This window comes from Vitis riparia, chromosome 14 (genome assembly GCF_004353265.1).
Source record: "Vitis riparia cultivar Riparia Gloire de Montpellier isolate 1030 chromosome 14, EGFV_Vit.rip_1.0, whole genome shotgun sequence".
NCBI lineage: Eukaryota > Viridiplantae > Streptophyta > Magnoliopsida > Vitales > Vitaceae > Vitis > Vitis riparia.
The window spans coordinates 17345603-17356423 of NC_048444.1; the positions used below are offsets into that span (position 1 = coordinate 17345603).

Genomic DNA, 10821 nt, shown 5'->3' on the forward strand with positions numbered 1-10821 from the left:
AATGGGAGAGATGGGGCCCGATACATAGACGCAGTGGACTTTTTGGCTGCAGCTCTCATTTCTAGGAATCTGCAAGCCCAAGGTTGAGAAAAAAGGGGCCCCACACCTCAATCCCTCCTAAATTCAGTAGCGTGAGCCGCGCCCCAATTGCAGCCTTTCAGATGTGCAGACGGCAGAAACTGGCAATTTGATGAGAAAGGAAGTCTAGCTGTTCATGATTTTATTCCTATACTTGATTTTGGAGCTGGGTTTTGTAGACTGTGACCCGATTTAGATTATAGAACCCCAAGGTGTACTTGTACAGGCTTTTGGAGTCAATCAAAGAATAATGGGTCAAAATGGCCCATCTTTTAAAACAATTATTGCATTTGGGCACTTTTTGAAACTAATGTCCAAAATGACCTCCTCTTTGGTGCCACGTAGCACTATGTCATTAAATTTTTTTTTTTTTAGTTGAAGCCGAAGTTGGCAACTGCGGCTTCATTGTTGCACCAAAGAGGCCCAAGAAAATCCATATTCATCCTTGTTTGATTTTCGAGAAAATCCATGCCCCATTCGATTTTCGAGAAAATTCAGCCTCGTTTGATTTCCGAGAAAATCTCCATGCAAAACCCCCAAGGAAAACCAAAAAAATTGCTTTTCTTTTGCTCTCTGTGTTTTCTGGATCCGTTTTAAGGAAATATGAGCACGGGTTGGGAATAGAGAGCAGCTCGGATGGAAGTTGTAGCTCCAACATCTCCCTCAGTCGCCCACTGGTGGGGCTAGGGTTTTTAACGAAAAATCCACACATAGAGCACGGGCTGGGAAGAGAGCGGATGGAAGCTTGGGAAAGAAAAAATGCAGCTCGGATGGAAGTTTGGGAAAGTTAAAAATAAAAAGAATAAAAAATTACTTTGTATGCTGACATGGACTAAAAGGGCTATTTTGAACAATTGTTTGAAAAATAGGTCATTCTGAACATTATGTTTCAGCGAAAGACTATTTTGACCCATTACTCGTCAATCAAATATAATATGTAAGATCTCGCATGCATATATCATATCTGGGTTTGGATAATGTCTTCATTATGATTTGAGTCACATAGTGGGATAATTGAAGACATGCGCGGAGAGAGAAACAGAGTTGAAAGCATTGAGAATGGCAGATGGTGATGAAGGTGGCAGGAGCTTAAAGAAAGTGGTTAGACTAGAACGTTATATTCTCAATTAAGGGGTTGTGGTTGGGCATTTTAATCTTGGCTATAAAGAGGAAGTTTGCAAACATTGAAATTGTCTGTTAGGTCCCAGTTAAAGCAATGAGGCAAAGTCCTCATTGGAGGAAGGATTTTGTAACGATCAACTCTGAGTTCAATATGTTGTTACAACTTTTAAACATGTTTACATAATTAACAACAATCATAGTTGTTAATAACTATGATTGTCAAAAACACATTTTTACTAAAAACAATTTTAAAAAAAATTGTCAAAATGCATTCTTATACTAATTTTTAATAAATAAATTAAATATAGTAATAAACCAAAAAAAAAAAAGAATGAATTTCTCATTCTAATTTTATGTTTCAACTTCATGATCAATCTTTTCAAACATGTCCTTCAAATTATACAAAATTTTTAAATTTTTAAAAATTCATTGACTTCACAAATTCCATAACTCAAAACATAGAATTTACAAGTTTATCTAGAAAATCAATGAAAAAGTAAAGGTTAATCTTAATAGAAAAAATACTCAAAAGGGCGAGTGAATTGGATTTTAAAAAATCTTTTTCAAACACCACAAATTCAAGCAAAAGAAGCACAAATATAAAGAGATAGGGTTAGAGGAAGCAAACTCAGAATTTATAGTGATTTGGCACCCCTTGCCTATGTCCACTCTCCTCAAGTTTCTAACTAAGTAAGGGTTTCACTAAACTTGAAGCTTCTACTAAACTTCCAACACCTTTACACTTTGATTTTGACTCTAATGGGCTCTTTACACAATCTCTTCAAGTCTCTACCCACTTGAAACTTCTAACACTCAAATAACAAATTTGAATCTCTCAACCTATCTCAACAATGGCTCAAATACAACTCAAAACTAGAATGAATCATAAATGTGCACTAAATAATATGCAAATTGAGATTTAATGCACCAAAAAAAGAATAAAAGCTTTTAAGACAAAAACAAGTAAGTAAACAAATAAATGCAAGTATTCTCTTGCTCATAAATGAAATAAAACTCTCAATTTATAGGTTTCTAACATCGGAAGCCAAAAATACCAAAAAGCAGCATCGACTGATCGAGTTTGGGGTCAACCAATTGACTAGTCGTTGGACAATAAATGCATGGCAGGTGATCGTTAGTCCTCAATCGGTCCTTGACCAAGAAGGAATATCCCTCGATCGAGAATGAAAGGTCACTGGAAAAGAGATAAGATTTTTTGCATCTCTTGACCGAACCTCGATTGGGAAAGTGTAACCGGTTGATCAGTACTTTAACCGATTAAGTCGATTAGCCACTGCCTCGACCGATTCATTTTTTTTTTTGTCTGAAAACCTATCTTTTTATGTTTTTTTCTCTTCTAACACTTATAAAAGGTCTTTAGGTAAATGAATATGTCAGTTTTGAAATGATTTGCTTAAGGTTCATTTGATAAAACTCGAGTTTAAATGGAAATGTTACTTTAATGCATAAACTAAGTTTTTAAAGATGCATGAAAAGATACGAAAATCTTAAGTGCACTCATGCATTCATCTTACATATGTTTCCTATGATTAAAGGTTTTTCAAAAATCTTAATTTTGCATCCATTGGGTCATTTGATGAATTTCCAAACTAACATTTGAAATTCTTTATAATTCAAACTAATTAATCATTTAACCATGGTTTGTTATCATCAAAACATAATTAGGAGAACCTTTGGACTAACACTCAGTATAAAAACTAAGTTTATAAGAACTTATTTTAATTACTTTAAGTTATTTTCATTTTTTTGGGATTATTTTACAAATTTATTATACAAATATAATTTATGATTGAGATAACCCATTACATATACAAATTATTTTTAATAAATATTTAAAAATATAAAAAATGTATTAACATTTCAAATTTTTAAACAAACTTTTGCTTAGAAAAAAACATGATACAACTGTTTTCGAAATGAGAAGTATCTTTAAAAGGGTTTGGAAACATGCCTATTTTCTCAATTCATTTCTCATTTCAACACAAATGTTTGTTACTTTAGAGATAAAAAGGAATATAAATTGTGGAATGCGGAGTGGCAGTCCACTGGACCCATGAGCTTTCTTTCTGGGTCCGAACATTCATTCAGCCTCGCACCACCCTTAGACCTTATCTACAACATATGAATCGATATCCACTGGGATTCTATGTCAGATTATGGTGTCCATAACTTCAAACCTCTCCTCTTTATTTTCGATTCACAGGTACTTTCTCCCTTCCCTCTAGCTCTTTCTGTATACATCATCTCTATCATTATATTCATGAATGCCTACTCAACACAACGCTGGTAGCTTAATGACTATATATTCCACTGATTTCTTTCCTCATTGCCCTCCTTTCAGTCCCCAATTGAAGCCCACTTCACATTCCCATCACACATCCATTGTCACTTGCAGAAACCCTAACCCTAATGATGGTTACAACTCTAGAAACTCTCCAAAGGTTGGAGTTTCTGCCGAGGCCAGGCCTGCCCATCTGCAATCTTATGATTTTAGGGAGACCCATTTGATGAAACTCCTCAATAGGTCCTGCAAGGCTGGGAAATTCAATGAATCGCTCTACTTTCTTGAGTGTCTGGTGAACAAGGGTTACACTCCTGATGTTATTCTTTGCACAAAGCTCATTAAAGGGTTCTTTAATTTCAAAAACATCGAAAAGGCCTCTAGGGTTATGGAAATTTTGGAGTCACATACTGAACCTGATGTGTTCGCTTATAACGCAGTGATTAGTGGGTTTTGTAAGGTGAATCGAATTGAGGCTGCAACTCAAGTGTTGAACCGGATGAAAGCTCGTGGTTTTTTGCCCGATATTGTTACATATAATATAATGATTGGGAGTCTTTGTAATAGAAGGAAGCTAGGGCTAGCTCTGAAGGTCTTGGATCAGTTGTTGCTAGATAATTGTATGCCAACTGTGATTACTTACACAATTTTGATTGAGGCCACCATTGTTGAAGGTGGGATTAATGAGGCAATGAAGCTTTTAGAGGAGATGTTAGCGAGAGGGCTTCTTCCTGATATGTATACTTATAATGCAATTATCAGGGGAATGTGCAAAGAGGGCATGGTTGAACGAGCCGCAGAGTTGATTACGAGCTTAACTTCTAAGGGCTGCGAACCTGATGTGATCTCATACAATATTCTGTTACGTGCTTTCTTGAATCAGGGGAAGTGGGATGAAGGGGAGAAGCTGGTAGCCGAGATGTTTTCCAGAGGTTGTGAGCCAAACAAGGTCACTTACAGTATCTTCATTAGCTCTCTCTGTCGTTTTGGTAGAATAGATGAGGCAATTAGCGTATTGAAGGTTATGATAGAAAAGGAACTGACTCCAGATACTTACAGTTATGACCCACTGATATCTGCATTATGCAAAGAGGGAAGATTGGATTTGGCCATTGGGATCATGGATTATATGATATCTAATGGTTGCTTGCCAGACATTGTGAACTACAACACAATCTTGGCTGCTTTGTGTAAGAATGGAAACGCCAATCAGGCTTTGGAAATCTTCAATAAGCTCAGAGGAATGGGTTGCCCTCCCAATGTGAGCTCTTACAACACAATGATCAGCGCACTGTGGAGCTGTGGGGATAGATCCAGGGCTTTGGGTATGGTTCCAGCGATGATAAGTAAAGGGATTGACCCTGATGAGATTACTTATAACTCACTCATATCATGTCTGTGCAGAGATGGACTAGTGGAAGAGGCCATTGGGTTGTTAGATGACATGGAGCAAAGTGGCTTCCGGCCTACCGTTATCAGTTATAATATTGTTCTTCTCGGGTTGTGCAAGGTGCGTAGAATTGATGATGCGATTGGGATGTTTGCAGAAATGATTGAGAAGGGATGCCGACCCAATGAAACCACTTACATCTTATTGATTGAAGGGATTGGGTTTGCAGGATGGAGAACGGAAGCTATGGAGTTGGCAAATTCCCTTTTTTCTAGGGATGTCATTTCACAAGATTCATTCAAACGCTTGAACAAGACCTTTCCCATGCTTGATGTTTACAAAGAGCTAAGTAACTCAGAAACCAAGAAGTAGCATGCAATGATCTGCTCTGGACATTTTCCAACATTTGGAGGCTATTATGAATTTGGTCTTAACTCTATTCAGAATATTGTGTCATTCCTCTGTTTAAATACAATGATGTCTTCCCCAGATAGACAGTTGTAAGGGGCATGTAACTCAGGCTTGGGGTGCCCAAATCTAATCTTCATGAACGAGGTGATTTGATAACAAGGTATGGATTGTTCAAGTGCATTAAAAGAAAAGCATCGAAGTCTTGGTATCCTAAATTACAGACTGTCTGCTCCATTGAGTGACTGAAACATTGAATATCCAGAAGCTCTGTTGGAGAAAGAAGTTATCTAGCTGTGCTGAAGATGTTGCATTAATCTTCCATTTCTTCATGGGTTAACATGTCTGATAGATTCTGACGCAATGTTGCTTCTCCTTCCTTCTCTGCAACATGGAAGGGGAAGATCTTCCATTCCCAAGTAGATGCATGAGAAGAAAAGATGTAATCTTACTAGCTCCTGAAATTCTCAACATGTATTAATGGGAGAGTCTGCAGAAGCTGTCTCCCATAGGCTTCTGCATCTGTAATCTCACATCCGGTCAAAATTAACCATGTAATATATATAACTGATACAAAGGCAAAACTCGCCAAAACTGAGTTTCTTTATTCCATCTGCATCTGTTTTTCTTCCATTAGCTACAAGTACTTACTAGCTTATTGCCCAGTCCCCTCTTCCCAACCTTATTGAGTACAATCAGAAAGGTCACCAATACCATTCTGCCAAAGTTGGCCTTGAAGTGATGAAAATTTAGGAACGAAGTTCTTTCTCTAGATTACTACTGAAATTGTGTATAATATTTGATTCTCTTTTAGCAGCATTATTTTAAGACACCCCAAAAGGTGCAGAACTTGTTGGAAAACTTAAAGAGATTTGTGGTGAATGAATAACAATAGAAAAAAGTTTCTAGCCTCCAACCGGAATTTCCCACCTCAGACACAGTATTAACATGATAAATTGGTTCTGATTCATGAAAATTCTTTCTACCTGCTCGTTCAAGAATATTGAACTATATCAGAAGGAATGTAGTAGAACAAACCATCCAAAATATCCTCACTCTGATGACCCAGTCCATTTTCTCATTTAATCTTCAGTTCATGCAATGTGAAGGCAAATATAAATCACCAGAAAGCGGCCCATTTGCAGGCATGGTAGATCCTCCCAAAAAATATTTTGAAAAAAAAATGAAACAAAATTATTTCATAAATGCTCACATCTGGAACAACTATTCAGAGAGAAGATAATGCTACCAAATACAGTTTAAACTGATACGATTTTTCAGGAGACATCCCAATGGCTAATGAGTGGTAACAAATAAGGATCATCATTGGTCTATTTTTCATACAAATCTGCCAAGGTGGGCATGACCCAGAAAAAGTTGAGTCATCATTCTCCAAACAGTTCCATGCAGATGTTCCAGCAAGTATAAGAAATATCAAGTGGCAGAAATTTGGTTGGGAAATATCAAGAGACTGAAATTTGGCTGGAAGATTTCACCTGAGCCATTTAATTAGCGATGTGAATGTTAAGAACATAACTGCCATGAAAGAGGGACTAACATTGCGACAAGATCAACTAGTGAACTTTTAACTACCATAGTCCATCACCAAATAGCAGAGCCCTAATATCTAGCCATTCCATAGAAAATGGTCAGGGAAGGATCATGGCCATGAGAAACAAATGAATATTTAATTCAGAAAGCAAAAGAAGAGCAATGTTTACATAAAACTTCTCAAAATTCTAAATCTGCAAAAATGCTGGGCAGCACCAAATTGATGTAAGAACAAGCATAGAACAAGACCACTCAATTTCAACTAGCCAGCTGGAGAAACCCTAAACTTATTACCTCGAGTGTCAGAAACATATGCAGTGATGAACAAGCAGCCCTTCCAATGTTTCAATGGATCTGGCCTGCATCAAAGCTCCAGAGAGGGACGAGAGGAACCACTTCTTGTGATGGAATATTCTGTACAACTGTAACTGATCAACAAGCTGATGAGAAGCCCCTCAGAAATGTTGAAAAGCATTAAAGTATAGCATCTACTCTGACTAATGTGGCATGGTTTCTTCTCTAAAAACCTTCAATTCAGTCAACTTCTGGTGTAACTGATTAGCTTCCTCTATCATTCCTGCAGCACCTACACCTTTGATTATAGCAGAATAAATTTCCTCATTGGGTTTGCATGGACTTGAGACCATCATTTCTAGAACTTGTATTGCAATATCCACCTTCTTTTTTTTACATAATCCATGGATCACAAACCTGAAAGCACTATTTTTAATCCTCTGGTTTCTCTTGTTCATCTCCTTCAGTATCACCAAAGCGTCCTCCACTAAATCCAGCCTGAAAAGCCCCCAAAACAGTGTACGATGAGTAATATCATCAGGAGCAAACCCTCTCTCAATCATTTCACCATATAATCCCATTGCTTTCTCCATACAGCCCTTTTTAGCCAATCCATCAATCACAATATTGTAAGTGATCAAACCAGGAGAACATCTGGTATCATTTAGAGAGTGAAGCAAATGCAAGGCGTCATCTACCATTCCCTCTTTACAAAGAGCAGCCAGCAGTGTATTATAAGTGATGATGTCAGGCAAACAGTTATGGGAAACCATTTGATCAAAGAAATTGATAGCACGATCCAGAAGCCCATACTTGCACAAACCATTGATCAAGATATTATAAGTAACAACAGTAGGAGGCTGGGAAGTCATGTTCATGATCAAGAGGATCTCATCTACTTCATCCCAATATCCATGGGTGCAAAGAGAATGGAGCAGAGTGTTGTAAGTTACAGTATTTGGCCCCATCCCATGTGATAACAGATTATATATGATTAAAGCAGTATCTTCGTATTTCCCCTGTTTACAAGTATAGTTAACCAGAGAATTGTAAGTCACAATATCAGGATAACAGCCCTCAATCGCCATATCTTCCAATACTTCCATTGCCCGGACAGTCCCACAGTGCTTGCAGACTAGCTCAATGAGAACTGTGTAGGTGATCAAATAAGCAGGGCAACCTTTTCTCAGTTGGTCCTTCCAAAATCCAATAGCCTGATCAAAACCACCATGATCAAACATGCAGCGCAGTATTGTATTATAAGTAATTGCATCAGGAGGGCAGCCACTCAAGCTCATTTCATCCAAGAGTTCAATGGCAGTTTTTAATAGTCCCTTCTTGCAGAGGCCTCCAACCAACATATTGTATGTAATAATATCTGGAATCCCACCAGACATTACCATGATTTTTAGGACCCTAGTAGCTCTTTCTGTAGATTCGAGTTTAATTAGGCCCCTGATTAAGTTTATGCATGAAGGGAAATAGGGAATTTGGTTTCGACGCGCCATCACATCTATCAATCTTGATGCATTAACTAACTTCCCTTTGCTGCACAAATTCTGAAGGATTTCATTGTTGGTTTCTTCATCATTTCCAACAAAAGATCCATCTAAAGAAGAATTTGAAGAATTTGAATATTTCTTTGAACTCATTTGTTCTCTTAGTTTCTTCTCAACCCCAAAAGCATATCTTCCTGAGCTCCATTCTTGATCCTCCCCATTAACTCTATCAATGCAAACACTTCTCTCTTGGCCCATACACCGTAGCAACAATGCATTTCTTCTTGAAACATGATCTCCCTTCCATTGTAGATAAGACTGAGTTTTGAAATTACAGTTGACCGAACAATTTAAGTGAAATGCTTGTGATTTCACTGGAGAACAGCAGTCACTAGCAGAAGTGAGGTCCGTTTGGAATCCATGCAAACAAGGAACTTCGGTTATGGATTTATGAGCAATAACTGTAAGCTCCATATCCCTCTACTGGCTTAGCAGAATAAGCTCCTACAAGTTACAGACAGATATAAGATATTCAGTACCCCAAGTTTTCTTTCAATCATAAGCAAGCACAGCTAAAAATTCCCAATTTCTTTAATCCCAATCGTAAATCTAAACTTCAGAATACTTAATGAAAATTCTTTAGCTTTCAACTAATGTTCTCTATGAGAATGAAAACCATAAACAAACAATTCAAAATATACGCAGAGATGGTTGACAAAATGCAAAAGCCAGGCTAATAACATCACAAGTAAAAAAATTTAAGAACTGAGAAGAGATGAACCAGAAGATATAGATAAAAGACCTCAGAAACAAATTGCAAATTCCTAAAAGGAAAACTTGAATTGTTCTAAAAACAATCTTGCTGCTCCTGAGACCCAATAAATAAGTAAAATAGGAATCCATCACACAAGATTACATTCATACATTTAAATTGATTATTCAAACTAGGATGGATGAGGGAGAAAATAAAAATGAGGAACAAAATGTCTCAACTCAAAAGGGGAGAGAAGAGAGAGAGTTCAACAAGCCCAACTCAAATCAAAATCATGTACTCCCAAGTTTAAATGATTGGATAAAAAACATTGAAAATCCAAATCACATTTTGCTCCCAAGTTTAAGTGATTGGATAAAATTTATTGGAAGTTGCGAATCCCTGAAATCCAAAAAATCAAAGCCTATTTCACAAAATTTAAACCCATAGGAATTTCAACTCAAACTTGAATTAATTGGATGAGAATTCGTTTTAAGAGGGCTAATTCTCCCATCTCTGCCATCCATCTAAATCATAACTTTAAAGTCAGAACCATTTCCACTTCACATTTACATTGGTTGAACGGGCAAATTTATACATAATACAGACTGAAACCCATAAAAATTCAAAAACCCATTTCACGAAATCCAAATCAGAACATTTCCACAACATATTGAAAATGACAGAACACAAAATTCAGAGGAAAAGTATCAGCTTAAAAACCTTCGGTATCGGAGTCTTAGCCGCTTCAAATTTGAAACGTTTGCACACAAAACCAAAGGAGCCAAAAACTAAAGGGAAAAAAAAATGAACATAAAGCCAATAAAAAGTAGTACTATTCCAAAATGTCAGATTATATAAATAAACTTGAGCAAATATAATTAGAAGTAGAATAAAATCCCAAAACCCTAATATCAGTTAATGAAGACAAGAACAAAAACCCACAATCCTCTGCTCAGTTTCAAAGAAACAGCAAGAAAGAAAAAGAAAAGATAAGTAATTTGTTATCTAACAGTAACCATTTCAATCCTAACCTTGATTTTCTTTTCTCACAACTTTCTTAGCATACAAACAGAGCTTAATTCAAGTTCCCTTTGGCTAAGCTTCGGTTTCGTCCCTGCAGGAGTGTCAAAGTTTGGTTATTTGTTAAACAATGGACGTTAATAACTAGGGTTCCAATTTCACAATATTACATCTAGGTCCTTCATGTTTTAGGTAATTTTCAATATGCTCTTCAAAATAAATTGCCCCTTAGCGCCGCTGGTGCCAGTCGCAACGTCTCTCCCTCGACTTCTCCTCCCTTCTTTCTTCCTTTATTTTTCAATACCGCCCACGCAGGGATTTTTTTACGTGCACAATTGTAGTCGGTGTACTTCTTTTTCTAAAAATTAATATTATTTTAAAACAATATGATTAAAAAATAATC

The 10821-nt window shown here is 36.8% G+C and overlaps 2 protein-coding genes across 4 annotated transcripts; one reads left to right on the forward strand and one right to left on the reverse strand.

Moving 5' to 3' along the window:
* The first annotated feature begins 3268 nt into the window (after nucleotides 1-3268).
* LOC117930660 (pentatricopeptide repeat-containing protein At3g04760, chloroplastic) lies at nucleotides 3269-5933 on the forward strand. Of its 2 annotated transcripts, XM_034851294.1 has the most exons (2): nucleotides 3269-3424; nucleotides 3563-5933. In XM_034851294.1, exons 1-2 carry the CDS (start codon nucleotides 3378-3380, stop codon nucleotides 5262-5264), a joined length of 1749 nt encoding a protein of 582 aa, XP_034707185.1. In that variant the 5' UTR covers nucleotides 3269-3377; the 3' UTR covers nucleotides 5265-5933. The 2 variants fall into 2 exon arrangements, with proteins under 2 accessions (XP_034707185.1, XP_034707184.1); XM_034851293.1 differs by having other exon boundaries at nucleotides 3315-5933.
* Nucleotides 5934-6350: 417 nt separating this feature from the next.
* On the reverse strand, nucleotides 6351-10564 carry LOC117930661 (pentatricopeptide repeat-containing protein At1g08610). 2 transcript variants are annotated; one of them, XR_004653925.1, is made up of 3 exons: nucleotides 10430-10564; nucleotides 7146-9148; nucleotides 6351-6796 (listed from the first exon to the last, which is right to left on the reverse strand). XR_004653925.1 is itself a non-coding variant. In XM_034851295.1 (3 exons), exon 3 carries the CDS (start codon nucleotides 9116-9118, stop codon nucleotides 7349-7351), a length of 1770 nt encoding a protein of 589 aa, XP_034707186.1. In that variant the 5' UTR covers nucleotides 9119-9148; nucleotides 10119-10186; nucleotides 10430-10564; the 3' UTR covers nucleotides 6903-7348. The 2 variants fall into 2 exon arrangements, 1 of the variants encoding a protein (XP_034707186.1); XM_034851295.1 differs by lacking the exon at nucleotides 6351-6796 and adding an exon at nucleotides 10119-10186 and having other exon boundaries at nucleotides 6903-9148.
* Between the last annotated feature and the right edge of the window lie 257 nt (nucleotides 10565-10821).

Coding starts and splice junctions, on each gene's coding strand:
- LOC117930660 (XM_034851293.1), top strand. CDS start 3,486: ATGCCTACTCAACACAACGCTGGTAGCTTAATGACTATATATTCCACT.
- LOC117930661 (XM_034851295.1), bottom strand. CDS start 9,118: ATGGAGCTTACAGTTATTGCTCATAAATCCATAACCGAAGTTCCTTGT.